This window comes from Taudactylus pleione, unplaced genomic scaffold (assembly GCF_031769625.1).
Source record: "Taudactylus pleione unplaced genomic scaffold, aTauple2 ptg000519l, whole genome shotgun sequence".
Taxonomy (NCBI): Eukaryota; Metazoa; Chordata; class Amphibia; order Anura; family Myobatrachidae; genus Taudactylus; species Taudactylus pleione.
The window spans coordinates 2,623,509-2,643,914 of NW_028284921.1; the positions used below are offsets into that span (position 1 = coordinate 2,623,509).

Sequence of the window (20,406 nt, forward strand, 5' to 3'; positions counted from 1 at the left end):
AATCGTTTGAGAACCCCTGAGCTAGAACAATAGCCTAATCTTCATCTGGAAATCTAGAAGATTGGAGACGTTTGTAACATCAGGGAATTACAGACATGAAACCATTAGGAACATTTAATCAAATATTGTTATTAAATCCAGTGAGAACCAGCAAGATATGTATTCACCAGAGACAAATAGACAGTATGACCATGTATTAGATACACATAATATAATATTCACATGCTTGGGCATCATCATTTTACTGTAGCTTAAAGTCACAATCATATCATGAATAAGTTTGAGGCTTTCAAATTTACCAAAGTCTTTTGAATGTCAAAGTATTCTGACATCTCCAATCAGCTGCAGAAGAAGAGATGACCTAGGAGATCTTTCTCCATACCATGACCAATGTCGGAAAACTAATACTATATCAGGGGTGGTTTAAGAGAGGAGGAGCCCTGTGTGCAGCCTTCGTGCTGGCTCCCTCCTCTACGGCATGTGCAGCTCTCTGGGGACATGGTGCATGCGCTTATGTTTCCAGAGACTTCTCTATTGCACATAAGCAAATCTTTGGCAAAATGGCTGCCGCACCATTTACCCAGTGATTTCTGACTGCAACACCGGCCAAAGTGGGACTCCATAGAGGTAAAGTAAGGGTTGCTGCTATTTCCAAGTTGGAGAAAGGACCTCTGTGATGTAGACACCATGTGACCGCTGCAGGAGGCTGGACCGCTCCTGCGTTACCATCAACTAGGGCATAGAGGGGGAATATATATTTGTGGCGAGCGCAGCGAGCCACCGTGCCCGAAGCATGGCGAGCGTAGCGAGCCCGCAAGGGGACACTTTTGGTCCCCGTTACCATCCCAGCCCCTCCCCCTTTCAGGCCGAGTCACGTGGGTGTGACGTCACAGGGCCATCAGCCCTGTACAGTCTAGACCTAACCGTAAAGTAAGTACTGTATAATATAATATAGGGTGTGCATTGTGGGACCCTCGGACCCAGGGGCCTGTGTGTATCACACTCATTATATATTCGTCATATACTATATACAGCGCTGGGCTAATAATGGCCGATAATGTGTCCTGGGCATGACGTCTTAAAGAGGGAGTCATGCCAGCTCCAGTACCAGGAAGCTGAGCTTTTGGTGCTTCCTTAGAACACAAAGGGTGGGTCACTGGTGGATCTCAAGCTGCTGTTGCACGCACCCTGTAAGTCAAATATAGGTGCCATGGGGCAGCGATGGTGACGCTTTTGGCCTTACACAATACTTGCCAATCTTTTGGTTGCCCACTCCAGCATGGGCAGATCCAGTGCGGGGGGGGGGGGCGATGAAGGTGATCGCCCCCCGTACACATATCGCAGACTCCTATGTGTCCAGGATGGCAGGACCGCGGGCAGAGCAGAGGGGGTGGGTGGGCGCACCGGGTGAGGTAATAACCTGCGCTGAACCTTAAATGACATGACAGCCAGGTAGTGGGCTGAGTCTGCCTGGCCAAGCGGTTCCTCACCACCACCAGCGGCACCGCCGATCTTGTTCCCCTCGCCCCCTTCCTTCCCTCTCCGCTGCGCCTGACCTGCTGCTTAGCGGCTGAGCCTGCGCTGTCAAACTGTATGGCAGCCGGGCAGTGAGCTGTGTCTGCCCCTGAGCTGGAGTGAGACTCCGCCTTCTATACTCACAGCCCAGCAACTCACTGACTGTGGCTGCCTGACACTGACGCCTGTGCTGGGCACAGCACCAGTCCTTCCCCTCCCACTAATCCCGGCCGCATGCATTGTACCGCCAGGGAAAGACAGTCACGGACACGCTCCCAGATGACAGCAGCAGCAGGAGCTGAAGGGCTGCTCAGGAGGCTGCAGCAAGTGTGCAGGGCCAGGCAGATATGGGACAGCAGCAGGTTAAGGCTTCCGAACACAACAGTGTTTGCCCATTCTCCAATAAGTGTTCCTTACCATTACTGTTCCCCCATCCCAGTGTCTCCAATACTGCAAGCCCAGTTTCTCCCTCCTTCCCTCACCAACCAGCCCACTGCCCCTTACCTAGAACTCCCAGCCAGTCACAGTGATCCCCCCTCATTCAGTCTAGTGTTCCCACTTCCCACCCCTATATCACTGCCCCTCCCCATCCTACCCAGTCTCCCTAACCACAAAGTGGATCCAGCCCAGCATCCAAGCCCAGTGTTCCCCACTATCTGACTGACCCATCACTGCAGTGACTCCCACCCTGCCAGTCTAGTGTCTCCTCCCTTCTCCCCCCAATCAACCCACTGCCCCATCTAACTGCCCCTCAGCAAGAACACCCAGACAGTCTTGTAGTGTCCCCCCTCATTCAGCCCAGTGTACACCCTTTTCCAGCCTAGTGTTCCCCTGGTGTCTCCTACTGCCCCTCCCTGCCTCTCCTAGTCAGCCACTTCCTCTCCCCAGCATTGACCACTGCCTCCCCGCAGTGTCACCCACTGCCTCTCCCCTGTGTCACCCACTGCCTCTCCGCAGTGTTATCCATTGCCACTCCTCAGCATCACCCACTGCCTTTCCCCAGTGTCACCCACTTTGTGTCCCCTACTGCCTCTGCCCAGTGTCACCCACTGCCTCTCCTATTTGAAGGAGGGCGCACATTTATTGTTTGCAGGGGGTGCCAAACACACGAGCACAGGCCCTGCTGTCATGTTTTCAGAAGAGTTCTGTGAGTACTGTATTTGTGGAGCATATCAGTGGGGGGGAGTCAGGTGCACACGTGGGGATGTGGGGAGCCTTTGTGCTGCAAATTATTATTCGGGGGGCCTGGTCCTGCCTGTCACTTTTTCAGAAGTGTGCTGTCAATCTGTCTTTGTGAGGTATATCTGGGATTGGGAGGGAGGGTCTGGTGCACATGATGGGTTGGGGGGAGCCTTTGTAATGAAAAGAGAGGGGAGGAGTCGGTATTTATTCTTAAACAGTCCCCCCTAAAAGTAAAGTCTAGATCCGCCACTGCCCTCTTGGAGGAGGTAGCCAGGTTGGCACTGCAGGGGATGGGGCTTGACGGTGGTAGGCAGGTTGCGGGTTGGCGATGTGGTGGGCTTGGCGGAGGTGGGTGGGTCCGGTGCAATCGTGCCATTGTAGCCCTGCCCCCTATATGTATTGTGGAGTGGGGGTATAGCCACGATTCAAAGCGAATTGCATCATTGGCCACTTGTGCTGCTCACTTCACTGAGGAAGTGGGCAGCCGTGGCTGGGTATCCCCAGCCTCTGGAAGACTTGTCCACCTTTCCAGGTGGCTGGGAGTGCCACACGAGTTTCGGGAGCCTCCTGGCCATTCTGGGATGGTAGGCAAGTATGCCTTACACTCTGGGAGGTGGCACAGCTTGCACACCCTTAGTTATGGCCCTGTCTATATATACTCAAATATATGTCCTGACAGCTCAAAACATCTTTCCCCACTTCCCGCATAGATGTGGCCAAACATTTAAACTTATACAACAAATTTTCAAAGCAGCCACCTGTAGAGTCTCACAGAGAATGCAGAAACACCAGCATTGCATTATGGGCCCGATTCGGAAATGTACGTTCATCTGAGGATGAATGCACATCTCCGATCTCTGATGGTTAGGGCTCTGCGCCTGCGCAGGACCCGTACTGCGCATATGCAGAACGGTTTCTGCCATTTCGCTCGCAGACCCCCCAAGCTGCAGCATTTGGAGGTTGGAGCGGGGACGTGCCTGGTCGCTGTTCCCAGAAACGGGGTGCGTTGCCTCCATTTTCCATGAAGGACGAGGCCAGGGTCTGCATTGGTGGACGCAGATTTCCTGGCTGCTTGTGTAACCAGGCACCGGCCAGACTGCGGGAAGCTTCAGCTCCCACAGCCTGACCTAAGATGTAGCGTCGGTCGCAGAGCTGGGATCGCAAATGCAGCAAGGAGGTGTCTGGCATCTCCTTCTGCATTTGCATCTGAGATAGATGGATTTGCACAGTCACTTGTGTGCGGCTCTGCAAATCCGTCCATCTCTGAATAAGGCCCTATGCAATAATTGTAGACAGTATGTGTGTATAATATCATGCATTATATTAAAGCTAGCCCAGACTTGGACTTTCAGTAACACTTGTTGATAACAAAGAAATTTATAAAATTAGAGAAAAATTCATTTGTAAAAATTCCATGTAAAAACTATGCTTTATATCAATAATAAAGCATTTTTAATTGAACTTTTTCTGCTACTACAAAAAGAATGAAAGCGCTGGTGGATGTAGTACCGTGATCCTTGGAGAAATAGGCTTCCATGTGCATTATATGGGAAAGCTAGCAAGGACAAGAGATGGACAATCCTTTCAGTGCAGTGCTAACATTTCTGATAGATTGGGTGACTCCAAATCTCTGGCTTTTTCTCAACTTGATAAATAGTGCCCTAAATCTTTTTATACAGTACGGGGAGCACAGGGCCACCTGCCATAAAGTGTGATTCCCTTTCCCATAACTACCGTTGGGAATTACATGCGCACCTTATGCATCAATGATATTTACTGTTGCATTCTATGTCCCAACTGCCCCAAAAGTTGGTATTGCGGCTTCTCTGCCCTTCCTCCCATCTTTTCCTTCCCTTTTCTTTTTCTTTTCGCCATACACTCATTATAGATAGAGTTTTCTTTTCTATGCACCAGTTCGCTATTACCGTCCATAATGAGATCACTCCTTGTAATTTGTGTCCAACATCGTGTATCCTAATTTTCTAGTTTTATGGCTAACCTACAAAAAAATAATAAATTGAGACTAGGGATCCTACTGCAGAGCTGGTTTATTAACAAGGCAGTCGCCCAGGGGCACCCACACATGTGGGGGCCCCAGACATAGCTACATCACCAGCTTTGGGGGCAATGTGTCATAATGCAAATGGAGGTTTCTGTGTGCCATAAAGTGAATTGGGGACACTCTAGTGTATGTAGCACATTTGTAGTACTAGAAATATTTACACATTATACCTTCTAATAATATCACCAGCATTTTTTATTGACAATTATATTGTAGGGACCCATACAAACATGGGAAGCATTTGGGAAGCCGATGGACGGAATCCCGGCCATCGGCTTCCCGACTGTCTAATCCCGGCAAGGGTTAAATGACAGGCGTCTATGTCCCGACGCCTATCATTTTCCCTACGCCGGGAGCCCGACACCCGGCTTACCGATCGAAGGTAAGCCGGGCGCAGACAAACGCGGAGGGCAGGGTTAGGTTTAGAGTTCCCGGGGGGACTTAGGTTTAGGCACCCCCCCAGGAGGGTTAGGCTAGGGGAAGGGAGGGTTATGGTTAGGCACCCCCCTGGGAGACTTAGGTTTAGGCTATGGGGAAGCCTAAACCTAGGGTTAGGCACTTAGAGGGGAGGTTAGGGTTAGGCACTGGGGGGGAAGGTTAGGGTTAGGCACCCCTACGGGAGGGTTAGGGGGGAAAATTAGGTTAGTCAATACTTACCTTTTGACGATCGCGATTTTCCCTGCTGCCAGGATTTGAACCGGCCGGCGGCAAATCATACTGAATCCCTGATACACTGATCTATAACTTAGGTAGATGGAGGTTTCAGTGACCCCCCTTTATTGTTCTTCCAGTTAAAATAATGGCAAGCTAACGTTTTACCCCACGCCAATTAATTTTGGGGCGGGTGGGGAGATTCGACAAATTCCAACTAATATAATTTATTGCCCCATGGATTGTCAGGTGTTTCACTGGCCTAAATTTATTTATTTATTTATTAACAGTTTCTTATATAGCGCAGCATATTCCGTTGCGCTTTACAATTGGAAACATTGATAGAACAAAACAGGGTAATAACAGACAGACATAGAGGTAAGAGGGCCCTGCTTGCAAGCTTACAATCTATAGGGAAACAGGCATTGATACACAAGGATAGGTGCTATATATATTGCAATTTGGTCTGGCCAGAATGCAGAGTTTCTTGGTGGGCTGCATGATCCAGTCACACAGGAATGTCGGCAAAATGTCAGGAGTATGTGAAAGTAAGACAATATGTGAGGTTATGTATGGACTGTGAGAGGGGATGTGATAAGACATGGAAGCTATGAAGGTTATGTGGTCGGTTCTGGAATCTGATAAGCTTGTCTGAAGAGGTGAGTTTTCAGGGAACGCTTGAAGGATTGAAGAGTAGAGGTAAGTCTTATTGTGTGTGGTAAGGCATTCCATAGAGTGGGTGCAGCCCGAAGAAAGTCCTGTAACCGTAAATGGGAGCAAGTAATGCGTGGGGATGAGAGACGCAGTTCTTGTGCTGAGCGGAGAGGTCGGGTTGGGAGATATTTTGAGATGAGTGAAGAGATGTATGTTGGTGTAATTCGGTTAATGGCCTTATGTGTAAGTAACAGTATTAAATGATAATAGACACTATGCAGTCCCTCAGTCTCTGTAAAAGAAAGGATTTGCAATCCATATTTTCCCCGTTGGTAATGGAGTCAATAACATGTGACCTTCATTAATCTGGCCTTCTGGACTGGAGTGGAAATATCTGTGTTAATTATACTCCGGTAACTGTCTAACTCAGCAAAGAGATGCTCATTGGCAGTTTTCTCACAAACAAAAATTCATTGGATTGAAAAGCATAAAATTCAACCTGGCAGGACCCCTGCTGATAATCTGGCACCAGGTGGTCACTCAAACTTTAATACATTACTGCAATTAATTATTTACTTTCACCATCACGCTGATTTTTTTTCTTTTACTAATTTAAGAATGTCCATAATAAATGTATCTGGAGAATTAGTAAAAGCATTCATAGCAGGGGGATGGCAAATGCAGTGACATCAATGTCCGCAAAAAATACTTGGAAAAGCAGAAATATATTTAAGAAATCCTAAGAGCTTACAGAAAGTTGCCCTGTTAGAGAAGAATAAAGATTGCTTTTCTGTGACTGAAAAAAAAAATCCATTTCAAATTAGCCAGCATTTAAAAATAAATTGAGGGTAATGAGGGGGGCTGGTGTGCTGGATTCCATTGTGTGGCAGCTCCCAGGGGGGAACTGAGATCTGCCTCTGTGCTGGTGACAATGGAGGGCAGTGAGTGGCAGGGGAGCTCCTCTCATTAGCTGCCTTGTGACCCCGGGGGCTGGGGGGAGTGACAGGCTGCCAGACATGCACATAGAGAGACCACCAGAGGCTGCTGCCTGCAGGAGAAAGAGAGAGAACAGCAGCAGCCACTGGCAGAGATAAGTCAGCAGCTCCAGGACTCCCAGTCTCAGCTACAATAAGGGGGATGCATCCAGGTGAAAAGTGATGCCCTGAAATCACAGTTCTAGCCCTGACGTGTCAGTTGTTTCCAGAAGGGAACCCCCTAGATCTAATCTATGGAGGGCACCAGTAGAATGTATAGGGGGAGCACAGCATGCTGTGTGTGCAAAAACCTGAGTTGAGAGAACTGGAACATGTGCCTCGAACCTGCACTGCTCATATTAAGTGCTGCCCATCTCATGCATGCCATGTCTATGTGGGCATACTCCATGGCTGACTTCTACCCTTGTTATACCCTGTAAGGAAGGACACCGGAGGATAAGTCAGCTGTAGGGGCTGCAGCCAGCTACAAACCAGTGCAGCAATTATGGAGTTACTGGGATGCTATTTAACCATCGCTTTCTTCACATGGGGCACTGCCAGGGCGCAAGGAGAGTACTGCCACGGATGGGTGGACGCTGCCGGCAATTACCAGCCGGGATTCCAGTGCCCGGAGGATTTTGACACTGTGGACGCCACTATCTGCTGCGGCTCCTGCTCATTGCGCTACTGCTGCGCTGCGTCTGACGCAAGGCTGGAGCAAGGAGGCTGCACCAATGACCGGGAGCTAGAGAGTACCGGCGTCACAGCCCGTGAGTACTTCTCTGGGTTCAGGTCCGAAGGAGGGTGCAACTGGTCATAGATAAGATAGTTTAAGTTATGCTAAGGCTTAATAGTGCTGGGGAACTACAAGTCCTAGCCCACGACCGCTAATGATGGTCTAAGCTTGTTCAACATTGACAGGTTCTTTCCCATTCTCATACATAACTGTATTTGGTGCCATCTAATGTAGGACTCGTAGTCAGTGCACCGTCCAGTTAGCCATAGAGAGACAATAAAAAAAAAAAGAGAATAGGAAGAGCATTTAAAAACAAACAAAAACACTTCAGATAAAAAGACAAATGTGTCAGGAAAGGTTACTGAAAAGGTGTGACTAGCACACATATGTAATAATTCATATCTTTTTATATTGCATGTCTACTGGGAGAGATGCACTGAGCCTTGGAGAGTGATAAAGTACCAACCAATTAGCTCCTGTCAGTTTATAGGCTGTGTTTGAAAAATGTCAGTTATTAGATGGTTGGTTGGTACTTTATCACTCTCCATTTTATCAATTTCCAAGGCTTGGTGTATCTACCCCAAGTGATATACCAAAATATTACATTGGGGACTGAACTCTTATAATATCCTTATAATCTGCTATGTTTAACAATTTACAATAAACAAGTGGAACTAGTGTTATGAAACTAACTACTGTGACAATGATTATAGCCACCGATATTTTGTATTTTACAATAGCTTAGCAAAGCAGTGTTATTAGCAGTGTTTATTTATATTGTATATTGCAGAGATATTGTATAAATCTGAACACAGAATATTATTCATGCACCCTCCAGAGAGGAGTTTACAATGTAACATCTGTACCGCTGGCACACATTCCAATTTAGTCAAATGCCAATTAAATGATAATTCTGCCATGATGTTTTATTTTGAATATCCATATAACCTGGTCCCAAAAGGTTACCCACTTATAATCCAGTGTCAAGAGGGTCCCCATGCTTCTGAGTGTGCCTACTGCTACTGAACCTGTCAGTGGGACTAGTCATCAGAAGAGAAGGGCATCCTGCCATGTCTCCCGTTTCTACCATCTTAGAATTTACTCCCAACTTTTCAGTCCTGGGTGACTTTGTCCATTAATGTATTAAACCAACCTCTTACCATAAACTGATCAGTTGTCTGTTACGTACAGTATTATTATTCTACTCCTTTTGTCTTAAAGTATTCATCATACCTACAATGGTTCTGCATTGCAAGTATGTATACTGATATATATGTAAAACAGTAACCTCTTTATACAAGTGAGTGGAAACACTGTTGTTTCTATTTTATTTCCTAATAAAAATTCAGGCAGATTTGATGAATCAGGAATTTATTAGAACTCACACTCACAAGTAAACATAAATGTGATGAAAGATAAATCAGTGCAGTGTAATACAAACACATATACACACACAGTAGTTCTGGATACAGAAAATAAACGCCCAGTGGGTTTATAATCAGGAGCTGTAAGGTTACTTTGGCAAATGCATCATTCTGTAACATGGATTTCCTTATATAGCTTTCATGCTAGTATTTATGCCAGCAACAGTATATTTTTATATCTTGATCTAAATCCTAAAATCATCTAGAAAAAAAATAATCTTTTCGTTGTGTCCTTGGCACACAAGCAGTTAGTCGTAAATTTCTGTAAAACCACTTCAGTAAGTGAGGCAATGCATATAACCTTTTATACAGCAAGGCATACTGTGCTGACCAAATTACCTAGGGTGAGGCATGTAATACTATACCCAGACCTCCTGTACAATACTTCACAGCACTAACGTCCCAGCGGAGAGCATTTTATGCCCTGCCTGGAGTGTATTTGGATACGTACAGTAAAGTGCAAAGGGTCATTTTTTTTTCTCTGTGACAGAAGTAGCACTATATTTGATATTATATACTTATATTTAAAAAAAAAAATAGCAAACAAATTGTACTTAACGGAAGTGAGTCATGAACATGTGTTGTCCTAGCTGCCGTGTCCTTAGAAATGTCTCTTGCATGCAGCAGTACTCCCAGCAGAGAGGATACCATGTCTTCCATAAGTAACATCAGGTAGAGTATTGGGTCTGGTGAAAGATCATGAGGTCTATTTACTAAGCTGTGTTAGGAGATAAAGTGAACGGTGCTAGGGTACCAGCCAATCAGCTCCTAACTGCCATTTTTCAAACACAGCCTGTGACATGACAGTTAGGAGCTGATTGGCAGGTACCTTATCACCATTCACTTTATCTCCTAACACAGCTTATTAAATAGACCCCATATCTGGTTTGTTGCTGTGGGTTACAACACAACATAGGTCTTTGCATCACTTTATTGAATAAGCCCCCCTAATTGTCAGGTAAACTAAGCCATGCTTGTGTTAATGAAGGCTGAGGGGATTACAATGCATGTTCATTATATGCTCAGACATTAAAGGTTCTTATAGATAGGTGTCTGCAGTTTTTCCTTGTGCGTATGAATGAGGAATTGGTATAGAATAAACTGCTAGGATGACTTCAGTGAAATATTTAATTTGGGAAAAGTTATATTGGCTTCACGCACTTTACAGAATCCTGTCCAAGCAGTCTGATAAGATTCAACATTTTTGCACCTAGAACTACCCATCAATATAATGTCAATACATTCATAGAAGGGATATCGTCTTCATGTACATTACAGTGAATATGGACAAATAGGCGAGAATTAAGCTCAGCTGGTGCAGAGGTGTAGTTCCCACTTTCAAAACTATCCACAAATATAAGAAATTGTTAAAAAAAATAAAAAATGTGTGTTTAGCTGCACCATCTGAGCTGTCAGTCAGCCTCTGGTTCCAGCAGATGCCTCAAAAAGTTTGATTCGGTTTCTCAGTGCTGTGTCTCAGCTTTGGAAGCAGATATTTCAGGTTGTGCTTTCCACAGAATGCCTTTCGTCAGAGGACACCTAATTCAAGATAAATCTAATGCCAGCTGTCATGGCAACTAGCATTATATCTTTATTACATGTGACCTAATGATGCTGAGGTCCAGGAGTGACCAGAATCAGGCTCCCCCTATATATATCTGCACCCACTACCGCCTTCAGGTAAAAAAAATTAGGTAACAAATATATAAGACATTTGTACAACAAATAAATGTATATAAGGCTCTAGGCTTCCACAAACCATTCCCCGTAACAGTAAAACCTGCATGACTAATTCATACTCACACACAAAAAACAACCCAGAATGTCACACTAATTGAATGTCTCCCAAATCCTACAAAAATGATGGTAGCTATGCTATGCAGAGGTGTCCTCAACCTAACAGGCTGCCCAATGCTGTCACCGAGGAATTTTGTTAATAGCCTGAGTTAGGGTTTCCACACGCCATCCTCAAGGCACCTGAACAGTCCAGGTTTAAGGATATCCATATCCATGTTTAAACACAGTTGACTGAATTAAGATTTCAGTTTGATTATGCCATTTGTTCACAAGCATGGATATCCTCAAAAGCTGGACGGTAGAGTGCCTTGAGGATCGAGTTCGGAAAACCCTGCCCAGAGGAGATTCTCTGAAGCCTCTTCGGGTTCCCCAATTAAAGATAATTAGGTAACATCCCATGATAAATTGTATAGAAACCACTGTGCCCTTAGCAGGATATGGGGACATGGTACAAAGTTAGTATAAAGGGACTGCAAGAGAAATCAATGATTTATCTCCAGTATTACTCTTCTTACTCGCTGATAAACTCTTTGTCTGACAAAAAAAACAAACAAACAGAGAAAAAGTTGATTATCACTGCTTCATAAATAGATCCCTTAATGTATTCCCAGGGGTATATTTACTACTAAAGTGTAGGATTTTAGAAGTGGAGTTGTTGCCCATAGCAACCAATCAAATTCTAGATATTATTGTCTAGAAGGTGCTATATAAATGATAAGTAGAACCTGATTGGTTGCTATGTGCAACAACTCCACTTCTAAAAACCAGCACTTTAGTAAATATACCCCCGTGTCCAGGGTTGTCTTCAGAGAGGAGGGGGCCCCGTGTGTATTCCCCGTCCGGGGTCCCCTCCCCTCTTCCCGGCAGCCGACTGACACGACTGGCCGGCCACCGGAGCATTAGTAGACTCTGGGCACTAGAGTGTGCCGGGAGTCTACTGCGCATGCGCAAAACGACCGGAAAAATGCCCGCGGCGGCCATTTTTCCGGCTTTTTGTACAGCGCTGACACACGGTTCGGGACCTTGGAGAGGTAAGTTTTAAATAATATGGGTGCAGGGTGTGCGGTGCTTGCCCCCCCTGCACCCATAATAGATACACCCCTTCCCGTGTCCATATAATAACAATCACATGGCATGTATTGGTAACCCCACTGATACAGTAACTCATTACACACATTTCCCTGAGTTTAAAAAAAAATGGCATCTCCATTAAGAAGTAAGGTGGCATCCTCTAGTATGTGGACTTGCATGTGCTCCTCAAAGTGATGTACAGCATTTACAAAGGCAAATTCAATTGTGCGCAATGGATATAAAGTGCCTCCAGAAAGGCAGTGTGAAGGCATTTTGCATCAATCTCATCACTAATTTTCCCCATAAAGGTGAAATTTATTGAAGATTGTCTACGGTTTGCCCTTCACAATACTAAGCAGAACCTTGAGAGAATAGGTTCTTAGATTGCAAACTAGAACGTATTACAACTGTATAAATCATTTTAATGCAGATTGTTCTTCTTCGCCATAACCCATAGCAACTAATTAGCAAATGTAAAAAGATGATAATACATGTCTGACATGTTGCTATGGGTTACTGCAACATGTAAGTAAATGTACCCATAATGTAAAGTTTGCTACACATGGTACAATCCTGCTTTCCAAGCGTCAGGATCACAATCTAAGTTGGCCACACATTTAAGTGGCCAAATTGGACGAGACATGGCTGATCCACACTTGGTACAGCCACATTTGCTCCTATTAGTGCTGTTGGAAGGTGACTCATTAAGCTGGCCACACACTATACAGTTATTGAGCTGATTTGCCAATAATTGGGTGATCGGCCTCATTTATTGTATAGTGTGTAGGCATGAGTGTAAAAAACGGTATGGTCCCAAATGCACTCCTTCAATTATCCGATGGGTCAGACTTGCCAGACGTTATCGGCCAAAATGTCCCGATGTCGTGCAGTGTCTGGGCATTCTGACCATATTTCCAGGGCCGTAGCTAGGTTAGTGCAGCCGGTGCCATCACACAGGGCACCACAGGTCAGGGGGCGCGGTGTGGGCCTGTCAAATTTCTGTTTATTATCATTCTCACTTGTAGCTTCCTATTATTTCATCCCCAGCATCTCCTGGCCCCTCCCATCTCTTCCCTGGCTGTTCCTCATGAAGCCATGGCCCTTTTTTGGATGCATTATGTCCCTTTGAAAAATGAGGGGGGCACCAATGCTCTTTCTGGCACAGGGCACCAAAAAGTCTAGTTACGGCTCTGCATATTTCCAATGACCTTTCCTGAATACCTCATCATCCTTACATATGCAAATGCACTAAGAAATTTGCTATGTATTTAATTTAAACTAGTGACCCGCCCCAGCTACTCATGGGAGCAATTTTTAATTTACGGCGATAGTCTTTTTTAACCGAGGTCTTATAAGATTGCCTTGTAGACGACATTAGTCATTTTCCTCCTGACGTCGACACGAAAAGTTGTGAGGTGACACGCAAAAGGGCCACGTAAAGTTGTCCATAAGACAAACAGTCTCCACTTAGCCACGTTAAGTGTGTGTCCCTGTGCTATATTTATTGTAATGCCAAAGCACAATCTTACCGGGAATTGGACTTGTTTGAAATTACAGAGTTGTTTTTCACATAAATAAAATAGGAGCTGTAAAAAAATGGGTAAAACTGAAATATTGTATCAGTAAACATGCTTTACATCCTTTTTTTTTTTTTCTAGAAAAACCAGATTATACAGTACGTATCAATCTTTGCATGGTATAAAATAAAGGCCATCATCGTGATATATCTTTAACGGTTTAGGCAGCGTAAGCCAAGAAATCATTTGGATGGCCGTTTTATTAATTGACTTGCTTCACTAAAATCATCACTGCTCAGCTCCCTTTTGTCATACATTATACATTTATACACCTAAACCTCCTTCGGCAAATGCTGTAGAATAGTGAAACTGCATCAAAATCTTTCCAGTGGTTCTAGAGATTAGCCCGAACAGACAGACAGACACCTGCCAGGGACTTTATTTTATACTATGTATATATAGAATGTATAGTGTGTAGCACAAATATCGGACCCTTCATTTTGCTGAAAAAATTGTTCAGATTCTTGGTTTGATAACGAAATCTCATAGTATGTAGCTATTTTAGTCTATCTGCCTATCCAAGGACACTATCAGACCACATTTATCAATATGTCCAATATTGGTTCTATTGCCTGATATCACTTCAGGTATTGACGTGTGCGTGACCAGTATACAGTATGTTGTCACTAATCTGCAACGCAGTACAGGAATAAGAATACTATGCATGGAACCTTTCTGAAACAATTTTACATAGAAAATGATTTGTTGGTATAGTCCTCAGATGGGAAGATTTTGTATACACACATTCTTATAAATGGATCATTATGTATTCACTTTCTTAGTTTAAATGTTTACCCTGATCCTTTACTGCAGTCACTTTTATGTATAAAACATTTAGATGCTTGACAATTACAATGTATATAAAGTTGCTAGCTAGCTGATGGTAACGCACCATCATTAATAACCTTTATGCTAGCGGCTCACTGTCATTAACGGATACATCTAAGACTTCTGTAAGAGTTTGCATACATCTTTGTGAGCCCACAGCTTTTCATAGTGTTATTGCTCCATATGTGCAGATAAATGAGGGAAATGTGTGTGAATGCTGCAGATGAGTTACACAGAAGATCATTTGATTCTTGTGTGGGTCAGTGAGATTTCCCAGCATGTTTTATATGTTTCCCCTCCTGCCTCTGTTGGAGTGTGTTGATGTTGGAACACAGTGTTGCCTCATTATTTATGGTGTGAAAGTATTCGCTTCCTGCTCACAGGCTCAGGTAGCTTAGCAGCCTGCAATGAGTGGATGGGACATTTGAGTCAGGCAGCCGGCAGGGTACTGGCTGTTCAGAGAGAAGAAAACCTACATCTTGCCCAACAGATGCACATTTATTTGCAATAACTTCAGCTAGATGGCAAAAGTCAGCTTGATACCTGTAACGCAGCACGTATGAGTCACATTAACACACATCTAATATATTTGTGCATAAAAGAATAAAGAAATAAAAAAGTATAAGTCTTTTATTTATACATGCTGTCTACATTCACATCCACCCACCAATAATCACACACACCTGCCTCCAGGCACTGAGGGATGGAGTTATAATGTCCACATTTACAATATTGCCATTCATAATATTGACAGTTATGATGTCAACATTGAACATGTCAGTATGTCCACAAAGTTGACATTATGCATGGACTGGAGGGGGAGGGTTAGGCTATGGGAGGTTAGGGTTAGGCACTAGGGCAGGGATGGGCAATAGATGGCCCTCCAGCTGTTGTTGAAATACAAATCCCAGAATGCATTGCAACAATTTTTAGCATGGCCAAATAGCAAATCTGCTGCAGGGCATGCAGGGATGTGTAGTTTTAAAACATCTGGGGGGGGGGGGGGTCACTTATTGCCCACCCCTACACTAGGAGGAGGGTTAGGTGTCAGGATTAGCAATATACTCACCGCTGAAAGCACCAATAGATATGCCGGACCCACCGCAACAGGTAAGTCACCAGTAGACTACCAGGGGCGTTTTGTCAACATGCCAAGCACATTCTCATATCGACATGTTAAATGTTGACAAAATATACCACACCCGACACTATGTACTCACCTCCTTTCCTGGCATGCCATACATGTAAGATCTACCCGTTTCCAACTTTCCTCCCTCCGAAAAAGTTCCTTTCCCCACTTACCTCTCATGCCACAATCTTCTCACCACCACCAACTCCTCACTCTAACTTGCCTCTCTCTCCCACCAGCCCCTTGCCTCACAGCCTCCTCTAACTTACCAGCTCATCACTCCAACCTTCCTTTTTCCCTCACCAGCCCCTCACCCCACAACCGTATCTAACCTACCAGCTCCCCCACCAGTCTCTTACCATACAATCTCCTCCAACCTACCAGCTCCTCACTCCAACCTTCCTCTCTCCCCCACCAGCCCCTCATCCCACAACCTTCTGTAACCTACCAGCCCCTCTCCCCAACCTGCCTCTCTCCCCCACCAGCCCCTTACCTCACCGCCTCCTCTAACCTACCAGCTCTTCACTCCAACCTTCCTTTTTCCCTCACCAGCCCCTCACCCCCCAACCGTATCTAACCTACCAGCTCCCCACTCCAACCTTCCTCTCTCCCCCACCAGTCTCTTACCATACATTCTCCTCCAACCTACCAGCTCTTCACTCCAACCTTCCTCTCTCCCCCACCAGCCCCTCATCCCACAACCTTCTGTAACCTACCAGCCCCTCTCCCCAACCTGCCTCTCTCCCCCACCAGCCCCTTACCTCACCGCCTCCTAGAACCTACCAGCTCCTCACTCCAACCTTCCTCTCTCCCCACCAGCCTCTCACCCCACAACCTTCTGTAACCTACCAGCCTCTCACCCAAACATTCCTCTCCCCCACCAGCCCGTCACCCCACAACCATCTCTAACCTACCAGCTCCCCACTCCAACCTTCCTCTCTCCCCCACCAGCCCCTCACCCAACCTTCTGTAACCTACCTGCTCCCCACTCCAACCTCCTCTCTCCCCCACCAGCCACTTATTCCACAACCATCTCTACCCTACCTGCTCCGCGGTCCACTCTTCACCTCTCTCCCAAACCAGCCCCTTATCCCACAACCTTCTGTAACCTACCAGCTCCTCATTCTGCTCTCCATCTCTTCTCCACCAGCCCCTTACCAAACCACCTTCTCTAACCTACAAGCTCGCCCTAAATTTCCTCTCCCTCACCACTATGGATTTTATTTTATTTTCCTAGTCCTCCCTTCAAATTTGCCAATGCTGGGCCAAGTTAGTTCAGGAGCAGCGATGGACAAGTTTGTAACCAGTGAGTTAGTGGGACATACTAAACTTCCGGCACATGGGGCAATGTGATACAGAGCCCTCAAAGCATTGTCCCACCGGACATTTGGCAGTTTTGAGGTATGCTTACTACAAGGGATACATTACACTCCCTGATACAATATCTTTTCCTTGTCTTTGCTCTTCGGCTTGGGCAATGTATGGCTACAAGCTGATGTTGAATTACAAGTCTCATCTTACCCTGTCAGACTAGCAGGGCATATTGCAAAATACTTTTTTTGCTGGGTAGACAGCAAATGGTAGCTTACTTCTCTGCATAAATTTTTTCCTGATCTGCAGGTGCATATTGAAGGCTGCAGCAGCTCAGGCTATGAGATAACATGATTACTATTTCTTATGGAAGACTTTCCTTCTTCTGAAGTGGGCACTGAGCAAGGCTTTCATTGCATAGCGCTCCCACACTAGAAGGACCAAACGGTGGTTGTGCTCACTACGTGACCCCCTGATTTCCCAGAACTCAGTATATTAGGGGCTGGGGGTTAGCAATGGGGGAAGCATAAAGAGGAAGCACTATCGTAAAATTATACAGAAAGATGACATTTTGGGATTACATGTTGTACTATGGATAGTATCATCAGTAAACCTGGGAAAGGGCATGATAGGGAATTGTGATACAAAAATTGGTGATACTGCAGACAATGGGTTACGGTTACCGCATATATAAGATAACACACACGTATGGGAGGTTTTCGTCAAATTTGTGACTGTTTGCAAATTGGAATACAGTATATCTAACTGGATTTGTTTGGGAGTTGGCTCAATACCCTCCTCAGCTTCATTAAAATATGCAAAATAGACTCAGTTAAGTATTCAGCACACTATATGGATGTCACATGGAGAGAGTTTGACTAGAAGATTGAAAAAAGCTGCTGAATTCCAAATCCACTGAAATAAATGTACACTCTATAGCCACACACAAGCTGTAAAAATGCTACTAAAGAGATCAAATGGTATATAAAGAACACTCAGCTGTTTGGGAAAACAGAAGAGCTCTAAGCTCTATGGGAGAGATGTATCAAACCTTCAGAAGTTGCGCATATCAATCGGCTTCTGTCATTCCATAGATTCTGCTAGATAAATGATAGCTAAAAGCCGATTGGTCGCTATGGGCAAATTGCCCACTTTATCTTTCTTGAAGTTTTGATACATCTCCCCCACTGGGGGAGATTTTATCAAAGTTTGGATTGAGATAAAGGGTCTATGTACTAAGCCGTGGATGGAGATAAAGTACCAACCAATCAGCTCCCAACTGTCAGTTTTTCAAACACAGCCTATGACATGGCAGTTAGAAGCCGATTGGCTGGTAATTTATCGCTGTTCATTTTATCTCCATCCAAGGCTTAGTAAATAGACCCAAAACTACCAACCAATCAGCTCCTGTCAGTTTGCAAACAATTGGTTAGCACTTTCTCTCTCTCCACTTTATCTCCCCCAAACTGTTAGTATTACTTTAGACAAGGATGAGAAAAGCTCATAGGTGACGCATACTAACTTTTTGTATCTTATTTTGCAGAACCTGTGTATGTTCCATTCCTCGTTGTTGGGTCCATGTTTGTCGCCTTTATCATTGTGGGCTCTCTGGTGGCGGTCTACTGTTGCACATGTTTGAGGCCAAAGCAGACATCTCAACAGCCAATGAGGTTCACATTGCGCAGTTATCCTCCAGAATCTCTCCCTATGATATTGACCAGTACTAACCTACGAACTCCATCCAGACAATCCAGCACTGCCACCAGTTCCACCTCCACTGGGAGTTCAGTACGGAGACTCTCCTCTTCCAGGGCAGACCCCGGTTGCCTTGTGACCTCACCTCCACCTCCTTACTCTTCAGCACACTCCATCCATCTGAACCCGCCCTCTACATATCTGGTCTCCACCCAGTACTTCTCATATCCGCTCCAACCAGATGGAAACTCAAATAAGGGCTGTACCGACTTCCGACAATAGGAGTAATCAAATAAATTGTTGTGGACTACAGCATGGATAGTGTACACTAAGACTTCAGACAAAGAAATATCCATAGCGGCCTTTCAACAGGACATTGTAAAGCAATTTAGAAAGGACAAAAAGTTCTGTACAATATGTATTTAGCAGAGAAGACAATAATAGTGTGTAATAGATGGTTTACAATATAGACAACATTTATGTTGATGCTTGTGAACTGCTGTAACAACCGATTTGCTGCTGATACATTGGCCATCAATGTTTCTGTGCAAAAAACAAAATAAACACACTACAAGTACTATATAATTTCTGCTTATAATGATATAATGTGTATATAGGTATATACAGTGATGTGCGGTGAGGTCAATGGCTGGGGAGGCACACAAGTATAAAAAAAACTGTTTTTATATCAAAACTCTGGAGCATGACGGAGTATGATAGGGGAGGCTCTGCCTCACCTGATTGCACGTCCCTCATATATATGTCCAAAATTTTTTGGATCTGCTTCTGACAGAAGATCTGTCTGGAGGTGCTGCCTGTTATAATAATTATATTACAAATTAATATATCTTTTTAAAATGTTTTTAATAGCATTTAATAGTATCTCCTCACACCTCACCTGCCCTCACTGCAGCACTTACCTCTCCTCACACCTCCCCTCACTGCAGCACCCACCTACCCCTCCATAACACTCACCTCACCTCCGCAGAACTCACCCCTACAGCACTCCCCTCCTCAGCACTCACCTTCCCCCACTTCCGCAGCAATCACTTCCCCTTGCTGCAGTCAGGGCCGTTGAGAGCCTGGCCGGGCTCGGGTAATGGAGGGGGCGTGTCCTAATTGTGGGAGGCGTGGCCACGCCCCCCTGAAAAAAAAAAACTAACTTTTGCAGCGCCGCTTAGCGGCCGGGGAGGGGGCGCTGTAAGACCCCCAGCCCAGTGCTAAGCAGGGGGGGGGGGCGGGGGGCGGGCCGCGATCAGTGTGATCGCTCCTCCCCACAGCAATAGGAGACTGCTCTGGCTGCTGCAGCAGCCGCGAGCAGTCTCACACAGCAGCCCAGCTATGTGCTGGGCTGCTGGGAAGGAGGGGGGGGGCGCCAGACCCGGGCCCCGCCAGGCCCCTCTAGCAAGGCTGTCATGTCTTTGCCATACGTAATGGGAGTCTGCGGACCCTCTTCCCACCGCTTCCTCTGCTGGTGATGGAGAAATGACAGTCGAGAGGTGAATTCTCAACAGGATAAGTATAGGGGGTGTGGGAATGAATACAGGCACTGGAACGTACCCAAAACTACTAGTTATTGTATATTATTTTGGCTAACTTGGATTTCTGTGAATTTTGAACTTATGCTCCTAACCAATAACATGCAAGCATCCCTGTTACCTTGATAAACATTTATTTATATAGTTACATCGCATTCCACTGCGCTTTTCAATTTAGAACAAACAGCAATAAAATGAGACTGGATAACAACAGACAGACAGTGAGGTAACAGGACCCTGCTCACGAGCTTACAATCTATAT

At 45.2% G+C, this 20,406-nt stretch overlaps 1 protein-coding gene across 1 annotated transcript; it reads left to right on the forward strand.

The window, feature by feature from the left end:
• The first annotated feature begins 7,153 nt into the window (after positions 1 to 7,153).
• SHISA3 (shisa family member 3) lies at positions 7,154 to 19,138 on the forward strand. Its single transcript, XM_088450545.1, has 2 exons — positions 7,154 to 7,808; positions 18,455 to 19,138. The coding sequence occupies exons 1-2, from the start codon at positions 7,544 to 7,546 to the stop codon at positions 18,886 to 18,888; spliced, it is 699 nt and encodes a 232-aa protein (XP_088306671.1). The 5' UTR covers positions 7,154 to 7,543; the 3' UTR covers positions 18,889 to 19,138.
• Positions 19,139 to 20,406: the final 1,268 nt, after the last annotated feature.

Excerpts from the sequence above, each read along its gene's own strand:
- SHISA3 (XM_088450545.1), top strand. The coding sequence starts at position 7,544 with ATGGAGTTACTGGGATGCTATTTAACCATCGCTTTCTTCACATGGGGC. Across the intron at positions 7,809-18,454 it reads GAGTACCGGCGTCACAGCCC|AACCTGTGTATGTTCCATTC; the intron begins GTGAGTACTTCT and ends CTTATTTTGCAG.